This window comes from Vulpes vulpes, chromosome 5 (assembly GCF_048418805.1).
Source record: "Vulpes vulpes isolate BD-2025 chromosome 5, VulVul3, whole genome shotgun sequence".
In the NCBI taxonomy this organism is placed as follows: Eukaryota; Metazoa; Chordata; class Mammalia; order Carnivora; family Canidae; genus Vulpes; species Vulpes vulpes.
The window spans coordinates 82,449,391-82,473,847 of record NC_132784.1 but is presented as its reverse complement, the minus strand read 5'-3'; the positions used below and the strand labels follow the sequence as shown (position 1 = coordinate 82,473,847).

At 44.3% G+C, this 24,457-nt stretch overlaps 1 protein-coding gene across 7 annotated transcripts in view; it reads right to left on the bottom strand.

Annotated features, from left to right (window-relative positions):
- The window catches only part of KIAA1549L (KIAA1549 like), a 263,343-nt gene that overhangs the window by 84,939 nt on the left and 153,947 nt on the right, over positions 1-24,457 (bottom strand). For all 7 annotated transcript variants that reach the window (XM_072759088.1, XM_072759084.1, XM_072759085.1 and 4 more), the window contains 5 exons: positions 23,992-24,125; positions 16,754-16,916; positions 15,145-15,204; positions 8,652-8,803; positions 2,854-3,025 (listed from right to left, as the gene is read on the bottom strand). In XM_072759088.1, coding sequence (XP_072615189.1) covers positions 2,854-3,025; positions 8,652-8,803; positions 15,145-15,204; positions 16,754-16,916; positions 23,992-24,125 — 681 coding nt within the window. The remainder of the gene's footprint in view (positions 1-2,853; positions 3,026-8,651; positions 8,804-15,144; positions 15,205-16,753; positions 16,917-23,991; positions 24,126-24,457) is intronic.

Here is a 24,457-nt window from a genome sequence, read left to right as displayed (position 1 = left end):
GGACTTTGCCTATGGTGGTTGATGGTGAGCTGCCAACCTCACCTCCTTCTGTCCCAAGAGAGCAGAAACAATCACAGGAAATGTCCTTGGGCTTCCATTACCAAATGGACTGCCCGACCGGCACCCATGGCCCTGGATTTTGCTTTCGCTCCCAGTGCAAAGGATGAATTGTCGCTGCTCCTCACTGAATCTGACCCCTCCACTTGTGCCACTGCCTTGTCCACTTAAGGACTTCGCTCCAAGACAGTTCTTGTCTCTCTTCTGCACTGTTTCTCCCTATTACAGTAACACATCAATATTCAACCATCCTCCAAGATCTCCCTGTGTCTCTCCAGTAAGGGCACCATTAATCTTCTCCTCTTTGCTGTCACTACTTCCCCACCCCATTCTCCTCAATCCACTCTAGCCAAACATCTCCACCACCTCTTCCTGGAAACCACTCCTGCCAAGGTCACCAACCATCTCCATTTTGTCAAATCCAGTTAACCTCTGTCCTTATAGTAAGTACACTGCCTCTCAAGAATAGAAGTTGACACAGGGCACCTGGGTGACTCAGTGGTTGAGCGTCTGCCTTTGGCTCAGGTTGTGATCCCTGGGTCCTAGGATCGAGTCCTGCATCGGGCTCCCCACAAGGAGCCTGCTTCTCCCTCTGCCTATGACTTTGCCTCTCTCTAGCGCGTGAATAAAAAAATAAAATCTTAAAAAAAAATACAAGTTGACATAGTAGCTCACTTCCTTACAGGACATTCCTTTGTTTGCTAATTTTTAAGCCCTACTCTCTCCTGGGCTTCCTCCCATCTCCCTGGCTGCTCCTTCTCAGTGTCTTTTGTAGGCTCTAACTCTTCTCTCCTGTGGATTGCCGAGCTATGCTCATGGCTAACCTGCGAGGATGTCTGCTAGACATCTCAACCCTATCATGTCCAAACCAAACTCTCAATTCCATCTTCCCACTCTTGCTCCAGCTCCAAAAAAACCTCTCTCCTGCCTCTCAACAAATTATACCACAAGCAGCACTGAAGCAAACACCTAGGAGTCATGCTTCTTCCTCTGACCCTCACCTCCTCTGGCCACACACAGAACCCATTATCTTGCCCCATTGGCTCTGTCCCCAAAAGGTCTCAAATCCATTCATTTCTAACACCTTCACCTTTCACCTGGACACCTGCCATGGTTTTCAGTCCTGCCCTCTGCAATTCATTCTCTACCAGGAGAGGGAGAAAGAGCTGAGAATGGAACCCTGGGGAATTCATATAAAGAAGATGCAGCAAAACCAATGAAGCCAGTGGCTGACCTGACCAGACATGGGGATGGAGCCTACAGGTAGGGAAGGAGAGAGGTACAAAAGAAGAGACTCTGGGTTAGAAATGCCATTTCGGAGCTGAGATTGCACAGGGTAGCCATCATTGGTAGGCAAAGATGCATCTGTGCGGACATGCAAGCCAAGAAGTGAATCTGCATCAACATGGAAGCCACACTTGCCCTGGAGGAAGGCAAGGGATGAGTAGAAGATGAAAACCATGAGCCAAATGTCAGGTTTTTTAAGGAATAGCACACCAGCTAGGAAGTCAATGGGAGATGATGACCTTCCATGCCTGGATGCTCAGCAGGCTGCCAAATCTAAAATGTCTACCACACAGTCTCTCACCTTCATCACCACCCCCACCTCATTTTCTTTATAGACCTCATCTGGGTCCCCAGCACCTAAGCCACCATAGAGCCTCCTCACTAGTCCTGCTCCTCTCATCCTGGATACCACTGACAGGTTAATGTCCCTAAATACAGGGTAGTTCTAATGACACCATGCCCCCGCACCAAAGTCCTCAACAGCTCCCCACAGCCTATCGTATCATGCACAGTGTCCTTCTCCCGCCATCCAAGGCCCCAGTCTCCAAAGCAATATATCTTTCTGAGCTCATCGACTCTTCCTCATGTTTCTGCTGTCCAGGCAACTCGGACTCCTTGTTTTTCAAGCCTGCCTGCCACTTCTCACCTCCCTACCTCTGCTCCTGTGGCTCCCTCTTTCTGGAATACACACCCTTCCTCTCCTCCTGCTGAAATCTAAGCATGCAACACAGTTGAAAACACATGTTTGAGGTCAGATAGACCCAGATTCATATCTTAGTGACCCAAGTACCAGGTCTCTGATGGTGAGCAAGTTTGTTAACTTTCCTGAGCCTACATTTCCTCGCCTGGAATCTGCAGGTGGAGAAAGGTACCTTAGTGAGAGGCGAAGGTGAGGAAATCTCTGTAAGGCAACAAGCATCATACCTGCCACAGAGGAGGCAACTATTGTTTTTCATACTCCTCTGTTCATTTTTTTCTGGGCGACACTTCAGAGCAGACTGTCCCTCCACTGAGTCCCGGATCACTCGGCCTCCTCCCTGCACTTTCCTGCATTCCGCTCCTTTGTATTTGCATTATTAATGTCGTCTCTGCTTCTTAAAGGCAGTGACCACGTCTTGCCCATTTCTGTATGTCCACCGACACTGAGCACAGTTCATGCAGCACTCCATAAAGCTTAGTGAATCAAATTATCTTTAATTCCCTGGCAGACAATATCATCTCAGCCATGGTGATTTTTCCAGCTGTTCACTGGACTAATGAGGAGAAAGAGCGCGTAGGACTTGGGGGGCAAAGCAACATCATTATCATCATCCTAATATCCAAAACATATCCCTTACCCAAAGCCTACAGCTTCAAACAACACAGGAAATAGCTGACTGATTTAAGGACCTTCTAAAACACAAATATGTTTCGCTCTGGGTCCATTAATGTGAGTTTGGGGAATCACTTAAATTTGCAGGGAACATTAAAGGACGTTAAAAATAATGAATACAAAGACTATCCCCTTACGGTCAGCTTGCAGAAGGACCACATGATGCAGAGTCAAGGCCATCCTCTGGGAGTCAATGGTGCTCAGGATCTTGGCAGCTGCAGTCCCCAGCAAAGGCTTCCCGTTGTACAGGGTATAGTAAGTCAGCTCCGCTGGGTCCTTGGGTCCCGGCACCCGCTGCATCTTTACCATCTTTCAGAAAAAGAGAGGCCATGTTTACAGGGCAGCTTGCACCGTGCAATCACCTTGGCAATCAGCAGGCTCTTTCTCCATTGCTGAAGACTTCCATGGCTAAGTGGACCCACAACATTTATTTAATTTAATTTAGTTTAGTCTAGTTTTGTTTCATCTCATTTTATTTTATTTTATTATTTTTTTTCTTTTTTTGGGGGGGAGTGTATGGAAAGCAGAGTCCCAATATTTATTATCAAACATATATATATGTATATATATATATATATATATATACATATATATATGTATATATATATATATAAAATGTGTATACATGGATAGTTTTCTCCCTTGGAAGTATTAAAAAATTGATCAACCCTCAATCTATAAAAAATACCTACTCTACATGATAGAAAAATCTCTCCAAGTTTACACTGATCTATACTCAAGCCAAAATATACAATATGAGCAATGTCTTAAGTCTCAGTGTAGAGGGGACAAGGTATATTTTAGATATCAACCTTCGTGTACCTCCCTAATGCCAGCATCATGAAAAGCCTTGATATTGCTGGAGGGGGAGACAGGGAGGAGAAAAAGATTGAAAATACAAACATCTGGAAAGAACAGCTTGAGACTGGAGAAGAAAACGCTGAAATGGTGATGTCTTCCAGCCTCCAGAGAACTCTGGCCTCATTTGGAAATAGGCCTGCACATTAATTCAGGGCATGTTAGGTTATTCTCAAACAAGATTTCTAATTTCAAACTCCTGCTATTGCCAGAGAAGGGGAAAAAAAAATGAACTTATATGTCTGCAATTCAAAAGATCTCTGATAAAAGCAGTACTTGGGAGACTCAAAGTTCTTTTTCTAAAATAACCTTTGTTGCTTTTTCTCCCTGTACCAGTTATACATATAGTCACTACAGAGAATTTGAAAACAGAAAAGAAAAGCCAACAAATGAAATAAAATAAAAACAATTTGTAATCCCTCCACCACAAGCAAATTACTATTATTTTGGAGCATTTGCTTCCATTCTTTGTTTTTTTCCACACAAACCTTTTTTTATTATTCCACAAAATTATTTATAATACTCTTTATATAAAATCACACCTTGCTATTTTTACTTGCATTCTTAAAGGACTATAAATGTAACAAAAGCATAAATGTTCATTTCAACACAGCATTCCAATGCATACCTCATAAACTTATTTAGCAAATCACTTTTTGTCAAACACTTCAATTGTTACTCATTTTTTAGTATTGTAGTTAATTGATCGTCATTATAAATACATAAAACATAAATTTTTATATCTACATCATGTTCTACTACCGGCATGCCTCATAAACTCAACACTTCATTTTTGAACGGTTAGTTTGTTATCAAGTTTTCAACTATAATTAACAACTGATAAACATTATAGTATAGTATTTTCTAAGGTGTATATTACAGATTGCAAGCTTCATAGGACATTAAAAGATACTACAGAGGGGATCCCTGGGTGGCGCAGCGGTTTGGCGCCTGCCTTTGGCCCAGGGCGCGATCCTGGAGACCCGGGATCGAGTCCCACGTCGGGCTTCCGGTGCATGGAGCCTGCTTCTCCCTCTCCCTCTGCCTGTGTCTCTGCCTCTCTCTCTCTCTGTGACTATCATAAATAAATAAAAAATTAAAAAAAAAAAAAAAAGATACTACAGAAATGTTTACAGCAATATTGGTCACAACAGCAAAAACCTTGGAAATTCAAAAGTCACTAATAACAGTAGAATGGATTAGTACATTACGGTACTACACAACGAAGTAGTATAGAGTAGTATAAATAAACTACTGGCATTTGTATCAATGTGGGTGAATACAAAATCCTGATAATGAAAAAAAAATCCTGATAATAGCAAAAGAAAAAAAATCACAGAATATAAACCGTTCAGGGAGACACACATGGATGGTAAAATCTACACAGAAAATACAGGCATGGCTTAAAACAAAATTCAGAAGCAAACTCAATCTGAATAGGAAGGAAGGGAGTGTGTATAGAACTAGAGAAGACACATAAAAGCCTTTAGGGATAAGGTAAGGGGAATGTTCTTATGCTTTGGGCTGTGGCTTCCTTTTATTAGTGTTCTCTGAGATCTGCATGACTTTATACTCCTGTGTATGTATGCTCTACATAATTTAAAACAGTTATTACTACAACCCAATAAAAAATGGGTTTAAAGAAATCTGGCCAGACACTTCACAAAGGAAGGTATCTGAATAGTCAACAAGCATATACAAAATGGTCAATGGGGAAATGAAAAGCAAAACCAGCAGAGTGACTGAAATAAGGGCCAACAATACAAAGTGCTGGCGAACATGAGGAATAGCTGGAAGTCTACATCTGGTTGGTGGGAGTGGAAAATGGCAAACTTTGGGAAAAGGTCTAGCAGTTTCTCACAGAGCTAACATACACCAACCCTATGAACCAGCAATTCCACTCCTACACACTCAAGAGAAATGAAAATATACAGCCATAGAAAGACCTGTAGAAGAATGTGCATAGCAGCTTTGTTTATGATAGTTGAAAAATGGAAAAAGTCTGGTGATCTCTCAATAGAAAAATGGGTAAACTGTAGTATATTCATATAAGGGGATATTACTCAGCAATACAAAGGAATACACTCCAGAATAACACATGATGAACCTAAGAAACACTACATTGAGCCAAAAAAGCTTTATACAAAAGAGAATATATTTACGTATATGAAATTCTAGAACAGTGCAAATGGATTCGTGGCATGGAAATGAATATGTTACCGAATATAAAATAGTAAGTACACTGTTAACTGTAGGACCTATATGGTGAGGTTATTGGTGTTCACTACATAATTTTTGTGTGAGTTTAAAAGTGTTCATAACAAAATGTTGGAGAAACAGGTAGTACTAGAAATAAGGCTCTTATTGGCAATATACGAACTTGTAGCTGAACAAAATTAAGGAATTTCTTTACTGCAGGTCTTTTTAAGAGTCTTCAGTATGCCAAAAGGCCTTGGGGATCTTCAGGTAGGGGCTACAGAATGAAGCTTTGCCCAAATGGATATGGCCATGGACCCCCTTTGCTCCAGGGCACCTTGTGGGACCATTTCTGGACACTCTCTGAGAAACTCTGCTCCACTGTCTTGTCTTTGTGTTCACCTCTATCTCCTCAAAATGAATTTCCAGGAGTAAGATTGTGACCATCTAGGAGGTTCTTGTCTAAATTGCTCATTGGCCATCTGCAGAGGTCATACCCATTTACCATGTTTGAAAGTGCCCATTTCATCGCATCCTCGCTAACACTGGATGATGCCATTATACATCTTTGGTAGGTGAAAATGATAATTTGTGGTAGTTAAAATTTGCATCACTTTTGTGGCAAATGGAGCTAAATATTTAAAAATGTTGACTGGTCATATGGATTTCTTCTTCAGACTCGATTTTTCAGATTTAGTCACTAGAGAAATACCTTTGAATTCTAGAATATACATTTCCATATTCATGAAAGTGGCTTATCTTTTAAAATTATCTAATCCCAGAAGAAAGGCCACTGGGTAGAAGCATGATATAAATTCCGCAGAGTGAATTTTATTTGGGAAATTTGGGCAAGTCATTCCAGTCCCTCCTGGGACAGGAGATAAGGCTAGTGTTAGTATAACCAGGTAGAAGGTAAATGGGCATTCAGATATTTAATAACTTCACACAATTTCAATTCATAGCGAATTCTTGTTACCAAGATTTCTCCAAGGACGATGTTAGAAGACGATCTACAGCCTCTATAAACTAAGGATTTGCAGAAATAAATCCCTACTTGCTCCACTCAGACTTTCCAGGCAGCTATGGGGCCAAGTACATTGGAGAACTCAAAAGAAATGAGGGAAGACCATCTCGCTGGGCTCTTTTAGACGTGTAGAATGTGTTAGATTTCTTTGGTTTACAAGAAATGTACAATAACATCAGGATTATAGGGTTGTTCTTTCTTTTTCTTCAGCTGAGGCAAATCCCATTTTATTATCTGAGTCTCAAAAGCTTCCTTTCTGATAGTTGGAGAAGTGGATTATAGGGCTCACATAGACCCCAGTGAGGGTAAATCATAAACCTGGCACAAGAAATTAACTATGGCTTTACCTGGTCACAGGTTGTCACCAACCATAAAGACTTCGAATGAAAGCAAACATCTACTATGGGCCAGATTGGGACATGGGGCCAGATTCACCAACTGTGAATGGAGGACCTCAAGTACTCCCTCAAGGGCAGGATGCTTGACTGAGGCAGGGAAGTGTGTTCCAGAAAATGGGTTGTGTGTACTTTCAAAATTGCCTGGGGACACAATCTGCAGACAGCTTGGAGTAATGCCTATAATTTCCTTTAAAATGCTTCCTCTTAGACACTGTGATATCAAGCCTGTGTGTCTGGGTTAAGTTACACCCTAGATGTGGCAATTGCCAAACGGACAGTTTACACCGCAGGGGCAGTGTGCTAGATTCCAATTAGCAAGGCCGCACTCAGGAGGCAGCCACCAGGAGGGCTTCTGTACTTTGACATCTTGCTCAATAGAGCTTTGTTAATTAGCATAACAAATATTAGCTATGGGGGTTCTCAGTTTTGGTGAAATGAGTGGTATTCAGGATATGTGGATTGGCTGGAATATGCTAGAGATGCCCCCACTCTTGCTTGAATTGAATAAAGAATCTAAAGCAGCTTGGAGCCTCTACCTTGAGGATGGCCATTGTGTCTGCCAGGATCCCTCTGAAGCAGACTCTGAGTTGAGTTGCGTGCTTGGAGATTATTTGGGAGGTGCCAGGGACAGACATGAGAGGAGATAGGGGGTGGAACGGAACTAGTGAGAGGCATGTTACTAATCTAGTTAGCACAGTGGGTAGCTAAAGCTTAATTCTATGGGAAAGCTCTAGCAATTACTGAAAGCGTACGTCTCAGAACTCCCAAAGCCATGAAGCAAGAGCGCTGTGGTGTGCACACCCCTACCACTCACTAAATCCCAGGCACTTCCAGCCAGCCCTGGCAGGGATAGAGTGGGTTCTGGCAACCCAAGAGCAGCCCTTCAAGAAAGAAAGGTTCAGCAGTGGCTGTTGGAAGCCCACTGGCATTTGACAGAAAGGGGAAGGGGCTCTGGGCAGGGCACCAGTAATGTCTGCTACAGCTCCCCCGCCGAAATCCCTGGGTGGTCACCTGCCCATTACGCACGTGCAGGGCCCTGTTTTGTTGAAGCTGACTAATTAAGGATAACAGCGTCCTGCACCTGGGAAACTGATTGGTGTGCCTGCCATCCACAGAAGCGGTGGCAAGAGGCCCAAAGGCCCTAAGCTCTGGGACTTCATCCAGTCTCCAGAACAGGTTGGGGAGTAGTCAGTCTGTGCGTGCTTACTAATAACTTCTGTTTAGTAAGCACGTGCACGTGTACAGAATCTGTTCTGAAACTTTGGAGTCTAGTAGCAAGATAGTCAGGGGAGTAGCTCACTGTCACCCTCCTCCATGATTCTGATGGTTGTGACCACGAACCCCCAAACCTAAGAGGAGTGTTGATTAAATGCTCCTCTGCACATGGCATGGCTTACTTTAGTCTCAGGACGTTCCCGCACATTTGTCAGAAGACCCCAGTGACTTGCCACACACGCACCTGCACGGTGTAGCTCCCCAGGGTGGTGGCCCGTTTAAACCGCCGGCCTTGCTGCTGGGACATCATGAACAGCTGTGCCAGGCGCTGCTCCATGACCCGGGCGAAGCTCTGGTTGTGCAGGCCCACCAGCGAGTTGTCCACGCCCTGTAGCACTGTGGATGCAGAAGGCAGAGGGGCTGCTCAGAGGACAGATTCCCCACGGACTCAGAAACCACAACCACCACTGGCCCTGTACCAGCCACGGAGGGCCCTGGGCCTACCTCATATTAGGACTTGGCCATCCTTGCCTCATTTTACCCTGACCATAGCCCCAGCAGTAGGGAATGACTGTCCTCATGTTATAGTTGCTGAAAGGTTATGTGATTCGCCTAAGGTTATACAGCTAATAACCAGCAAAGTTGGGGTTTGAACCCGTGTTTATGTAACTCTAAAGCCTGGGCTCTCTCCTCCACAAGCTGTGACATGCCTGATGCTGTTGTATTTAATCCAAACCTTATTAAGATGTTATGTGTTGTTAGCATGTGGGAATACAGCACAGCCGTAGGTACGACTACATGGATCTTTCACTGGTTCCCGCTCAGAAGCCCCGGCTCAGGGCTACCCTTACTGCATTTTCACTTCTCAGCAGCTTTGCTAAGGAATCTGAGCTCCATCCTGCAACTCAGCTCCTCACATCTAGACAAGCCACCCTGCCCAGTGTCCTCATTTTTCCCTCCTCCATGGGGTCCTTTTGGGACCCACCCCTAAAGTGGCCCAGAGCCTCTCAGGTACGCTCCCTGAGAGCAGGGACAGTGTATAGAAAGAGTGGGCTGGCACTTGCCAGTCGTGAGACTTCAGGCAAACCACTGGCCCTTCCTGAGTCCAAGTCCTTCTCTATAGAAAGAGAATAAGAAAGTCTACATCACAGCAAATCTATTCCTTGTGGGCTATAAGGCTGAAATGAGACCAGATGTATCAAGCAGCTTAGCACTAATGCCAGGTGCGTAGGAGATAAATGAAACTCCTCTTTCCAGCCCTCCTCCACTGCTGTGTCTCATCTATATCCAGGGCTATCTGGGTAGGTAAGGCATTCATGATGGAAGAGTAGGCAACGGCTAGTGCATGCATGGAGGAGGACCGCAACGAACACACCAGGGCAATGCCAGGACTGGAAAGATCACTTACTATGGGAGTCATGTCCTTTTGCCATCTACCCCCAAAGCCTGGTCCTTCCTCCAAGTCCCTTGGGAAACAAATGTCACCCCAAACACACAAACACAGCCTCCAAACACAGTCCGTCCTGAGATCAAAAATGCTAAAAAAAAAATTCTCATCTTTTTAAAGAGACAAAAACTTAACAATGGGCTGAGTGTGCAATCCAAGATTTTTCATTTAATGGAATTTATTCTACCACAGTCCAGCCAAGGGCCACTAATACCACCCATCTATGGGGATATGAAAATAGCCTGAACGTAAAGAACATGTTGCTATTATGAGCTCATTCTGTACAGGGCCAGAATAAGCTACTGATGGCAGCGATACGGAGCATGATGGTGAAACCGATCAAGAGAAAAATAAAAGGCCACAGTCGAGTCTCAGAAATGACTTCTTTGAAGCCACAAATGCCAAATAAGGAGGGCATAAAGCAGCTCTTTCTAGGGCCCTTGGGAGGGACTCCCAGCTCATCTGTCAAGCAGAATTCCTGCAAGCAAAGATAAGACACGTCTGCACTGTTCTCTTCGTGGCAGGTCCCAGAGGGGCCCCTCAAAATCCCCCATGATGCAGCTGTCAGGCTGAGGAAGGGTCAGCCTACCTCTTGGCCCCAGAGAGGAGAGCTGCGTTCTCTCTGCTTCAAAGATGTGCCTCTAGTAAAATTAGAGAATCACTGCTGAAGGATTACTTTTTTTTTTTTCCCTTTTTAAAACCAGCTCCACACCCAGTGTGGAGCCCAATGCAGGGCTTGAACTCCCAGCCTTGAGATCAAGACCTGAGCTGAGATCAAGAGTCAGATGCTTAGCCAGCTCAGCTACCCAGGTGCCCCTGAAAGATTACTTCTAAGTTGGCTTCTCCTGTCGACCAGACACAGGAGTCGAGGGCATCATCATGGGTTACTCTAAGCAAATCCCAGGGATGATTCTGGGGCAGACATCAAAGAAAGGGAAAGTCAAAGCACCCAGGTGATGAAAAAGTTCCAGAAATAGGTAGCTGTGATGGCCACACAACACTGTGAATGTACTTAACACGACTGAATTGCACAGTTAAACATGGTTAAAACAGTCAATTGCATGTTATGTGTATTTCACCCCAAGTTTTTTAATTGAGGGAAAACAAAAACCAAACCCAACCACAGCCTTCTGGGAAGTGTAAGAAGCTGCGGGAACATCCCACCGGGTTATATGGAACCTCCACCTGGGCAGTGTCCACATGGCTCACTGCTCTGTTTGCCAAGAGCAGGTGTCCCACTGGGAGGCAGCTCCAGAAGGTCTGGGGGTTGGAGCCAGGGGTCTGGGTTATCATAATCTACTCCTGATGGTGTAGTAGAGAACAGATACTTTATTTTTTTTTAAAAAAAAGGCTTGAGCATAGTGCTACAAGGCCCTTTGGAGGATGCCCATAAATGCTAGCTGCTGCTGTTGATCAAATGTGCTTCTTTGTTAGACACATTTTTCCCAGAGGAAGAAATAACTGTGTTCCAGGAATTGTGGCTCCCTTCCTTTCCCCTGAGAAGCGTAGCACGCCACAGGCTCTCAGCCCTCTCTGCCCACCTGGAAGGGACTAGAAAGGGGCGTGCATCTCCCTGAGCGACCCTGAAGCAGTAGGGGAGCTTGGACCCTGGCTCAAGTGCCTAGGAAGACAGCAGTCCTTTGGCCCATCAGCCAGGGCCCTGGCCATCCACCCTTCGCCACCACTGACTCAGCTAACAGGAGGCGGGCAGTCCCCAGCTGCATCCATAGGAGCTCCCCAGAAGATTCGGTGGCTGTTACATCACTGGTCTCTCACTCCTTTATTTACAATTGCCCTGAGCAATAAAATTCCAACAGTCGGGGTCGGCCTGGTTCAGCTTCCTATGCAGAAGCTGAATTGTTTTATGTGTCACTGAATCCCATACATGCAGAGCCAAAAGAACCAGAATGCTCATCTCCTATCTTGTCCTCATTCCACAGGTGACAGCATGACATCCAGAGGGCCTGAGTGACTTGCCCAAGGACACACTAGGTTAGCAGCAGCCGGGCTGAGACCAGAAGAAATCCTGAGACTGCTGGATCTGGGATTTTGACCCTGGTGGTGCAGTAAAGACAAGAGGAAAAACCCAAGGTGGGGGCAGCCCGGGTGGCTCAGCGGTTTAGAGCCACGTTCAGCCCGGGGCCTGATCCTGGAGACCTGGGATCGAGTCCCATGTTGGGCTCTCTGCATGGAGCCTGCTTCTCCCTCTGCCTATGTCTCTGCCTCTCTGTGTCTCATGAATAAATCAATAAAAATCTTAAAAAAAAAAACCCATAAAAAACCTAAGGTGGGCTGTGATCTGTGTGAGGCAGCAATATTAAGTCCGCGCGTCTCTATCCTGCCTTGTATACCCAACCCTCACCACAGGATCTGTGGCCAGCAGAGGGGGCTGTAGGAATCACCCTAACGAAGCCACAGTATTTCCACCAATGAGGGATCCAGGCTCAGGGAGGAGGGGAGAAGTATTTTAAAAGATTTTATTTATTTATTTATCTTAAAGAGATCATGAGCAGGGGAAGGGGCGGAGGGGGTGGGGAGAGAACCCCAAACAGACTTCGCGCTGAGAGAGAGCAAGACACAGGGCTCAATCTTAGGACCCTGAGATCACCACCTGAGCCAAAACCAAGAGTTGGGTGCTTACCCAACTGAGCCACCCAGACACCTCAAAACATAGTTAATATAAGTTTAGTGGGAAAGCAGGTAGAAACATGTCACGGTTTCAAAATATCAACTACAGAAAGGAAAAGTTGCCCCCCATCCTTTGAGCTGTTCGCAAGGAGCAGATGACAGAGTGCCCATGATGGGTATCTGGGAGCGAAGGGCAGAGTGGTGTCAAGGACCTGTGCCTCTGAGCCGGATGAACGAAGCTATTTTCATTTTGCTTCCCAATCTCCTACCCCTTCTGTGAATTATGGTCAAAGGCCGGTGGTGGCTCTACATGAGTGGAGAGAGTGGGACCTGAGTCAAAGGGAAGGAAGGAGGGTCACGCTGACACTGGCTCTCGCCCCTCCCACTGGCACTACCTGAGTAACTAGCCTTGGGCCCTTGTTTATTCTGATGACCAGCAGCTGGAAGAGCAACAATAAGCAAATGAGTTACACAGGCAGGGGTGTGTGGGGGTGGGTGGGGCGGGCAAGGGCTGAAGTCCCAGCATGATTTTCTGAAGGTTATGCTACTAAAACAAGAAGCAGGGCAAGATCCAGGTACTCGGGGAAAGGATGAGACAGGAGGTTGTCGAGACAGCGCATGTTTAAGGGCAGATGCGTTACCATTTAATGTAAACCTTACGTTAATAGAAGGAGAGACATCTGCAACTTCAAAAGCAGCATTCCTGGTGGTGGAGACATGATTCTGGAAGTGTTACATAACCTGCTGGTTCAAAAATGCATTGCTGAGCGCCTGGGTGGTTCAGCCGATTAAGTGTCTGCCTTCAGATCAGGTCATGATCTTGGGGTCCTGGGATCGAGTCGCACATCCCACCCCTGCTCAGCAGTTTGGCGGGGGGGGGGGGGCGGGGGGGGGACTGCTTCTCCCTCTCCCTCTGTCCCTACCTCCTCCTTGTGTGTGCTCTCTCTCTCTCTCAAATAAATGTATAAAATCTTTAAAAAAAAAAAAAACATTGCTGGGTTAGTATCATTTCTCTCTTGGGCATAAACTCTGATGGTTTTTTTTTCTTTCCTTCTTTTTTAGAGAGAGAGAGCATAAGTGGGAGCAGAGCAAGTAGGAGAGAGACCCTCAAACAGGATCCATACCCAGCACGGAGCCTGACATGGGGCTCGATCTCACAACCCTGAGATCATGATCTGAGCCAAAACCAAGAGTCAGATGCTTAACTGACTGAGCCACTGAGGCCCCCTGTTTTTTCTTTTAAAACGCATTTCTTTAGTTTGTCTTTCTAGCAGGTAAAAATCATCTCTGCATATCCATGGCTCCGTGGGGGAGAAAGAAATGAGATTTTCTGCAATTTCAGAGAGGTCTTGAGCAAGCCTCATTGAGCAGGAGTGTGTGCTCCTTTGTTAGGATTCCAGGCAGCAGCCTCGCTACTGTTTGTTTGGGACAGCATGTGAGGGAGGGGATGGGGCAGGGAAGAAAAGAGGGAGGTTTCAGACAGGCTTGCCCAGGCACATCTTCCATGACTTGTAGGATCCTCCTCTCTCTTTGCTTTGGGCTGACTTGTATCTTCCCAAAATTCCTATGTTCAAGTCCTAACCCCCCCATACCTCAGAATGGGACTGTATTTGGAGATGAGGCCCTAAAAGAGGTAGTTAGGGTAAAATCAGATCACAAGGGGGGGGCGGCTAGTCCAATATGATGGGTGTCCTTATAAGAGGAGGAGTTTAGAACACAGACACAGAGGAACACAGAGGAAAGATGTAAAGGAAAGATAGCTATCTACAAGCCAATGAGAGAGGTTTCAGAAGAAACCAACCCTGCTGACACTTGGGTGTCAGCCTTCCCAGCCTCTAGAAATATGAGAAAACAAATTCCTACTGCCGAAGCCTCCAAAGTCTGTGGTGCTTTGTTATGGCAGCCCCACCACGCTCATTCCTTCCACTCCCCCTCCACCCTTCCATGTTCAGCTGGGCTGTCACTTCTTCCATCAACATTTGTCTTCTCTGTTTGCTCCCAACCCTTGCTTCTCTAAGATTTTCAGAGCCACTTTCTGGCTTTGGAAAAACACAAACAAGAACTTTTTTGCCGTTTCATAAAGCTCAGCTGGTAAATGTCAAGGAAAAAAAAAAGAGAGAATGTCACCGAACCACCCTTCTACTTCCATCCGCCCTCACTGTCAGGACACGCCTGGGCTCCACCAGGATTAGTGTAGGTGTGGGGTGTGTGCCAGGGGAGAGAGAAAAGTGCATGCCCAGCATTCCTCTGCCTTTCACTGGAGTTTTGTAGGGCAGTGCAGAAAAGCCTACCATCGTTAAATAAACCACCATTCCCATGGACATACCCTAGATATCCACAGGTCGCCGCCATACCTTCAGATTGATCTACTTTTTGCAAAGAGGAGGCCATGGACTTTACAGGTGGCTGTTTTGAATGGTTATCTAAGATTCACCTTCAGTGGTATCTTTTCTTAGCTGACTTTACCCACTTCTGGTCCTATGGAAGTAAGGACAGGACCAAAGGAAAGATGCTGATCCTATCACTGAATGGCATGCAGTTTTAATTATTTTAATTATAACAATTACTAATTTTTAGTTTTAGGGTTTCTTTTGACATGCTGTTTGAAAAAAAACACAAACTGATAGGGGGATAGGGGGAAAGAGGGAGTGAAAGAGATTACCTGTAATTACCCAATAGTCTCTGGTTGTTTCTGATATATCAAGGTTGGGATATTCCAGCGCTAAAACAAATAAGAAACACACCAAGTTACTTTCACAGGTTTTATATGTAACTATTATTAAGGAAAATGGACATAGGTGACAAAATATCAAACATCTAAATTCAGCTTTATCATTCCTGGGAGCTCCAGGGCATACAGGCTAAAAATATCTTGCTGTTTCAACAAGTAAAATACCAGTAAAGGGCTAACTTTCAGATGAAGAATTTTCTAGGGTTTGTGCATTTCTGCTCTTTCTATTTATTTTTTCCATTAACATTATCTTTATCAAGACTCACAGCTAGAACATGTCTTATTTAGCTTCCTTTGTGAAAACTACCCAACCATCACTAATAGTTAGTTGATCATCTTTTGAATGGATTTTTCCAATGTCAAGGACTAAGTTTATTATTAGCTAAATGTTTGTGACAAACAGTCCCATTTTTTTGCAGGTTAGACTTCATTCATGTAAAGGGTGTAGTGCAGTGCCTGGCACATAGTAAGCGCTCAATAAATCTCAGTTGTTGTTATTATCAAAATATCAAGAGGAAAGAAAATAACTTCTTTGCATGCTGCCATGTGACATAACGCTATCTTTCATGCCATCACCTTTTCCATAAAATCCAGAGTCACCTTTCCTTACTACATGAAATTCCAAAAGCCTACTATTAAACATTCAAAAAAAAAATTCCTAGTGGCTACTGTGTGCTGCGTCCATCCACACACATCATTTTATTTATTTATAGTCTCAAATGCAACCACAGAAAGAAACAGAAGCAATTTTGCTACTATGTGCCTCAAAACAAAACAAAACCCTGGACCAGTGACCTTGAGAAATGTGTTGACAATTAAATTTAACAGCACAAATCTTGACTTCAGTTGGCCACCAAGTAAGTGTTTGGGTACAAAATGTAGGCTGCGTTGTCTTCCGAGTCTATGCCTGCTGCATGGTAATGAGAATTACGTAACTGAGCATCAGAGGAAGACAGGCCACAGGACTGACTATGGGAACTTCATCCAGTGAAGTCACGATGCTGACTGCAAACGAGCTGCATTACGACAGCAACAGCCAGGGCAAGGGGCAAAGGCCCTGGAGCATTTGCTGATGGCGCAAGTGAGGGAAACCATTGCAACCCAGATTGCCGCAAGGACAGACGCCCTCCAGGCTGTTCCTGCAAGCTCAAAGGCAGACTGCTTGGGTTTGATCCCTAGGTTCCATGTCTCATTAGCTACGTGAGAGGGGGCATCTGGTTAAACCTCTTGGGATCTCAGTTTTCTCCTTCGCAAAGTGGGGCTCATTTGGTGGTACCTTCTAGGGCGCTTTGTGAGGACTCGATGACAGGGTAAGGGCCCCCAGCCAGCGCTTTCTTCCAACGTGCAATAAACTTGTCAGCAGGTCAGTCCCCGTGTATCACCCATTTCAGTTATTTTATGATCAGAGAGTGAGTATGTGGCCGGCACAACAGATGTTCACTAAGTGGAGAAAGAACCCCCTACCCCTGCCCTGGGGGGCGGGGTTGGTGGGTGCAGGGGAAAGGCAGTGCCCCAGGGTGGGGGGCACGGACGTACTCACGTTCAGCAATGGTGAGCGGCGGGTAAGTGAGGTAGAACCCAACCAGCTCAGCTGAGAGCTGGCGGAGGAGGCTGCTGGCGACCGTGCCGTTGAGGAAGGAGCTTCGATTGGCCACCACGTACACCAAGGTGACTGTCTGCGAGGCGTTGGATGTGCTCACCATCTGAATCGACACGTGGGGGGGGGGGGGGGAGACACACCAAATAAGATGAGGGTCTGTTTCCTGGAGGCCGTGGGAGGAGGAATTCGAGCAGAAGTTGCGGGTAGAAATGAAAGGGAGGTGGAAAAAGGAGCGAGGAAGAGACCAGAATAACACCACTCGCCACGTAGGGGCTGCTCGCGGAGTGCCAGGCGTGGTGCTAGGGCCGTGTGATCTCACTTGGTCCTCAGATGCCCCAGGAACTGCATCCACTCACGACTCCGTTTTGCAAAGGAGGAAACCGAGACCCAGTGTGATCAAGAGAGTAGCCAGGATTCGAACCCAGGCAGTCTGACCTCAGGTCTTAAGCTGGCGTAGGTATCTTTTCTAGAGGCCGAATCGCCTCAAGGTTACTTTTATGGTTCTGAACACACAGAATAGAGCATAGAGCATGGAAAATGTTAAATCTATGAGGGCTCAACCGCTCAAAGGGAGCCTGAGTTAAATGGGGGGGGGGAATCTTTTAAGTTCCTACACAGCGGATCACCATGCTAGTGAACAGCCTGATGAAACCTTGACTCAAAAGGAATTCAGAAATATAAAACAGGCTCTTTGGGGGAGTGATTACATTTCCTCGTGACCTATTAATTCAATATAGAATATGTAAATAGGACTATGGGACGGTGTGGTTTTCTTCTCAAAAATCTGTCGAAGTCAGTTTTACAGTTACCGGAAAGTGCGGTTTTCTGGGTCAGTGTATGGACAAAAATATCCCACGGATGAGATTTGAAAAACAGATGCAGTAGGAAGTCATTCTACTTGGTGAGACAGTGTGGGGCTCTGTGCCCCCTCCCCCGGTCTGCACCTTCCCCTTCCAGATTCTCTAGCCAGCCGCCCACCCACCCACCCTCGTTTTGTTCAGCGCACCCAGAGGCAGACCCCGGTGGACCACCTCAGTGGATTTCTCTTCCCTCCTTTAGCTTTAGCTAAAAGGAACCCGGGAGGATAGGGGAGAGTGGGAGGAGAGGGAGGTCAGAGAACTGGCGTCCGGGACTCCCTCCCCACAGCACGGCTCCTGTAGGGCAGCTCTGGCCTCTGGCTTCCTATAATTGCTCGCTCTTCTCACCCCATCAGGCCCCGACACTTACCACTTTGGGTACTGTACTTGCCCTGTGGTTTCCCTAGAGCCTGCCTGTACTTCTGCAAAGGGTCCCTTTTATTTTTTATTTATTTTTAAAGATTTTACTTATTTATTCATGAGAGACACACAGAGAGAGGCAGAGACCCAGGCAGAGGGAGAAGCAGGCTCCCCACAGGTAACCCAATATGGGACTCGATCCCAGGACCCCAGGATCGCGCCCTGAGCCAAAAACAGACGCTCAAACACTGAGCCATCCAGGCACCCCAAAAGGTCCCTTTTATTAGACTTTATTCAAATTACCTTAAACTGAGTGTGCTCTCTCTTCCTATAGGGAGCTGATGGAAATCCTGTCTTTCCCAGACCTCTGTGCCTTCAGGCATGAAGATCCCTGCAACTTTCCCTTTAAATGTTATTTTTAAGAAGACTGTCAAGAATAGCTTCTTCACATTATTTCCCACTTTTCCCCATAAGTGGAAGTTGCTATTTAATTCACTAACACAGAGCCTATAGTCCCATGATTTATGATACATCGAGTCAACACTGCTGGTCCACTCTTTCTCTCCTCTCTGAAAGTATTTTTGTAGTGTGGTTGAGCCACCGGTATTCATGGCTCTTCCCCAGGGTACCAGAAAGAAAGGTGCTTCTTTCTGAACAATTTAAAAGACTTCCCTATACTGCCACCTAAATAATAATAATAATAATAATAACTAAAATAACTTTTCAACCATTGTCTCTGATGTGAACATTCTATTTTTTGCTTTTCAACAAACTTTTTCATCTTCCCAAACCAAAACCTGGTATCTATTAAACAACTCTCCATTTCTTTCTCTCCCCAGCCGCTGAAAACCACCATTCTACTTTGTGTCTCTATTAATTTGACAAAATTAAACACCTTTTATAAGTGGAATCATATAGTATTTGTCCCTTTGTGACTGGCTTATTTCACTTAACATAATAGCCTCTAGGTTCATCCATGTGGTAGCATGGGTCAGAATTTCTTTCCTTTTTAAAAATGAACAACATTCCATTGTGTGTGTGTGTAAATATATGTCACATTTCTTATCCATTCATCTGTGGTTGGACATTTGGGTTGCTTCCACCTTTTGGCTAATGTGAAAAATGCTGCTATGAACATGGCTGTACAAATATCTGTTTAAGTCCCTGCTTTTATTCTTTTGTGTAGATCATGTGGTATTTCTAGATTTAATTTTTAAGGAACCACACCATTCTGTTTTCCACAGAGCTACACCATTTGAGAAGCTCACCAGCAGTGCAAAGGGTTCCGGTTTGTCCACATTCTTACCAACACTTGTTATTCTCTTTTTTTTATGATGGCCATCCTAATAGATTGCGAAGTGGTATCCTGTGGTTTTGATTTCTATTTCCCGGATGATTAAGTCATGTAGAGTACCTTTTTTATGTGCTTATTGATCATCTATAGATCTTCTTTGGAGAATTGTTTATTAGAACTCTTTGCTCACTTCTTTATAGGATTGTTTTCGTGTTTTTAAGTTGTATGGGTTCTTTATATATTCCAGATATTAACCCTCTATCCAATATATGATTGGCATATCCACTCCCATTCTGTGGGTTGCTTTTTGATTAATTGTGTCCTTTGATCCACAGAAGTGTTTAATTTTGGTGAAGTCCAATTTACCTATGTTTTCCTCTGTTGCCTATAATTTTGGTGTCATATTCAGGAAATCATTGCCAAATTCAATACCATGAAGTTTTCTCCTCTTTTTCTTCTAAGAGTCCTATAGTTTTGGCCCTCATGTTTAGGTCTTTGATCTACTTTGAAGTTAATTTTTGTTTATGGTGTTAGATAAGGGTCCAAGTTCATTCTTTTGTTTGTGGATACTCAGTTTTCCAATATCACTGGTTGAAAAGACCATCCTTTCCCCATTAAATGGTCTTGGCACCCGTGTCAAAAATCATTTGATCATATATGCAAAGATCTATTTTTGCATTCTCTCTTCAGCTCCATTTGTCTATATGTCTGTCTTTATGCCAGTACCATGCTGTTCTGATTATTGTAGCTCTGTAGTAAGTTTTGAAATCAGAAAGTATGAAACCTCGAGCTATGTTTTTCTTTTTCAAGACTGTTTTGGCTATTCATGGTTCCTTATGATTCCATATGAATTCTAGGATGGATTTTTCTATTTCTGCAAAAAAAAAAAAACACTGAGATTTTGATAGGGATTGCATAGAATCTGTAGATTGCTCTTGGCAGTACTGACATTTTAACAATATCAAATCTTCCAATTCATGAGCACAGATTTTCCTTTTTTTTTTTTTTTTTTTTTTTTGGTCTTCTTTAGTATACTCATTTTTTTATAGCTAAGAAAAGTGTAACCAATCTTGATGGCTACTTAACACTAGCTTCATAAATGAGAGGTCCACAGGCCTGAGACCAAAGCCAGGTCAGTGTTCCCTGAAAGTCATGCCCTGTCCCCAAGTAGAAGCAGCCCTACAGGGGGCACTTTCCCACTACCCCCTTTACTCTTAGACTCCTGTTGTTCCTGATGTTATCTCTTACTTCCCACTCATTCATGCCACAATTCATTTAGCTAGTTAGACCTTAAAAAGACTGGCAGAAAGGAAGGCTGTTATTTTGCCTACCTAGCATCCATTCTTCTTTCTTCTATGACAACACCACAATTTCCTTGAGGACATACTTCTTCTCTCCAGCTGGGTTCATGGGCTTTGGGTGGGGCTGCCCTACCCAAGTTCTAGGAGTGGGGATAGCCAGGCCTCGGAGACATTGGGACATTTTATCTCCTTGGCCACAGTTATGACTCCAGAAATGGGAACACAATCCAAATGAGTCCAATGAGAGCTAATCCCAGGATTTTTACTGGAAGGCCACCAAAATAGGTCTGTTGGTTCCATAAGACTGTAAGCAACAAGAAGGAGACAAACCTGGAGGTGCCAGGGGCCACCCCACTGGGCCTGAAGATGATGTCAGCCCAGGGCAAGGCCAAGAGACAAAGAGAACTTTTCGAAGAAATCATATAAGCACCTGAATCAAATCGGGCTTGAATGAAATATGCTGTGAACCTTTCAGTTCTATGAGCCAATTACTTTCTCTTTTTTTAAGATTGTATTTATTTATTCAAGATAGACACAGAGAGAGAGAGAGAGAGAGAGAGAGAGAGAGAGGGGGGCAGAGACACAGGCAGAGGGAGAAGCAGGCTCCATGCAGGGAGCCCGACGTGGGACTCCATCCCGGGTCTCCAGGATCAGGCCCTGGGCCGAAGGCGGTGCTAAACTGCTAAGTCCCCCGGGCTGCCCAATTACTTCTTTTTGCTTAAATCTTGTATGCTTAGAGTCTGTCATTCACAACCAAAAAGGTCCTAATTGAGTCTACTGCAATCTAGCCCCTAATACCAATGCTATACAAGTTAAAAAACAAAACAAAACAAAACTTTTCCACGACTCTCTGAACAAATTAAATACCTATGTGGTCCAAAAAAATCCAAGGTGCTCCTCCAAATTATACTTAATACAGTAAAATGGAAATTTATTAATTATAAAACCAGGTCCTGGAACAAGTCCAGGTGGATGATTAGCATGCAGCTACATATATGCATGATAAAGGGGCCTAGAGGGTTCCAGAATCCAGGCTACAAAGTGGTTCCAGGCTTTGTCAGTCATGGCAAAAAGTGGAGCAGGGTTAATGAAACAATTCACCCAATTAACCATTTACTTCAAGACCTGCTGAAATGTTCAAGAGCACCCAAAATTTATTTAGATGCAGTTCTCAAATTGTCTGTTACAGTCTTTTCCAAGGAAACTTTGTTATTTGCTGTACAAGGTTTCATCTCATGGCCCATGACTATCCTATAACACAGAGTCTTCTTAAGGCCAAAGGCAGCTTATTTATATAAACAGGAGGTGCTCAATGGGTCTGTGCTTCCTGAATACAATCAGAGTACACTCTGCCTCCAAGCCCTAACTGGAATCATGCACCTGTGAAGATCACAAACCCAATCAGAAAGAAAAAGATCTCCCACAAGGGAGCTGAGTCATACTTCTTACATAAATCTTATGTTTGTGACACGTTTTTAGATCTTAATCTAATATGAACTGAATCATAATGAGATACTTCCATATACATTTTGGATAAATCTAGAAAAGGAAAGCTGCTTCTTCAAATTAAATTGTATGCTTTCTACCTCATATTGGCTTTGCTGATAATTCATTTATGCTAAATGTCAATTTCAAAACCACTGGGTTTAATTGCAAAGGATTTAGTTCAGTAAAAACAGGACATTGGGTTGTATAGTTAATCAGAGAAATTTGGGGGCTGAATGAATATGATTAAAAAGCATTGGGGCAGCCCGGGTGGCTCAGTGGTTTAGCACCGCCTTCAGCCCAGGGCATGATCCTGGAGACCCAGGATCAAGTCCCGCGTCGGGCTCCCTGCATGGAGCTTGCTTCTCCCTCTGCCTTGTGGCTCTGCCTCGTGTCTCTGCCTCTCTCTTTGTGTGTGTCTCTCATGAATGAATAAATAAAATCTTAAAAAAAAAAAAAGCATCTGTCTTGGAGTGCCTGGGTGGCTCAGTCAATTGAGGGTCCGACTTCTGATCTCAGCTCAGGTCTTGATCTCAGGGTTGACTGAATTCAAGCCCCACACTGGGTTCCATGCTGGATGTGGAGCTTACTTAAAAAAAAAAAAAAAAAGCATATGTCTTTAGTGGGATGTTAGTTATATAATTGCAAAAAAGTGGGTCTGAGGAAAGCTTTTGGTGGCATATCTATTGTAAGTCCAGGAAACTGAAATATATTGTACTAGCAGTGGGATTTTTCCAAGAAAAATTCATGTGTTCACCAAAAGTTCCATGGTTTAGCATAGCGGATAAGATCATGGGCCTTGACTCAAGTCTTTATTCCCTTCTTTACCGTGTGACTTTCTGGAAGCTTCTTAGCCTCTCTCTCAGTCCCATTTTCTGTGAAATGATGATAATAATACTTCAGAAAGATGTCTTGAGTATTATGTAGCAAAATATTTCTAAAACACTTAGCGCAGTCATGGCATACGATGAGCCCCAAATATAAAATGTGTATATGTGTTTGTTTAAACTAAAGTGACTGTTCATGTGGATGTCTAGAAAACAACTCAATGCAAATCACAGGATAGGCAAATCTTGATGAGTTAGCTATTTGGAATTGATTTCATTTTATGAGACATTTGATTCATTTTATGAAATTGTACCTTATATTGCACATCTACTTCAGTTTTTAAAATAGTAAATGTATTGGGCCATCTGGGTGGCTCATTGGGCTAAATGTCTGACTCTTGATTTCACATCTGGTCATGATCTCCGGGTCATGAGATCGAGTCCTGCACCTGGCTCTACAATGGACACAGAGCCTGCTTGGGATTCTCTCTCCCTCTCCCTCTACTCTCGCCACTACTCTTGTGCACCCTTGTGTGTGCTCTCTCTAAACAAACAACCAGGATGCCTGGGTGGTTCAGTTGTTGAGCATCTGCCTTTGGTTCAGGGTGTGATCCTGGGGTCCTGGGATCAAGTCCTACATCGGGCTCTCCACAGGGAACCTGCTTCTCCCTCTACCTATGTTTCTGCCTCTCTCTGTGTCTCTCATGAATAAAAACAATCTAAAAACAAACAAAAAACCCCCCAAAACCCCAAACAAACAACCAAACAATACAAAATAAAACAAAATAGCAAATGTATTGGGAAGGCCTGAGGAAGCGTCACATGGGAAAATAAATATAAAACCCTAAACCACAGCAGGTATATAGCAAAACAGCACCCCTCCTGTCACAGACGTCCTCATCGGTGCTGGAACTGAGTCTTCTCAGGGGCCCCAGAGCGGCACCTCCTCCTGTCTAAATGACGGAGTTACACTTACACCAGGCATCTTTAAGACAGGAAACCAAGTCACTTCTTGCCAACATCAACGACACAGTTGAAGTACCCTCCTCCTTACCTGAATGGTCAGGTTGCTTTTGGTATTTAGGACTTTCTTCTCAGCATCCTGGAAGGCCTTCTGCAGCCTCTGTTCCATCGTCTGAGCGAACTTGCAGGACTGGATGTTGTCAGATTGGCTCACAAACTGTAGCACTAGAAGGAGAGTCATAAATCAGCGCTTGCTGAAATGATGTGTGACTTAGCTCCTTGGACTTAACAGCAGTCTTCATATAAAACAGCATGATTTTACATCAGAGAAATCAGGCAAATAAGGACTGACAAAGTTTGGTTGCAGGGTTGGAAGTGGCTCTTAAAATGATTATGAATAAAGAAGAATTAAAAGCACGATCAAATCTGAGGTTCCCTCTAATGCAAAGGATTTTGTCGGACTGTGTAGACATCTGCTCCAAGAATGACTTAAAAAAAAGAAAAAAAACAATCAAAGAGAGATCATGCCTTCTATTTCTCGGGGGAGGTTTGGGGGG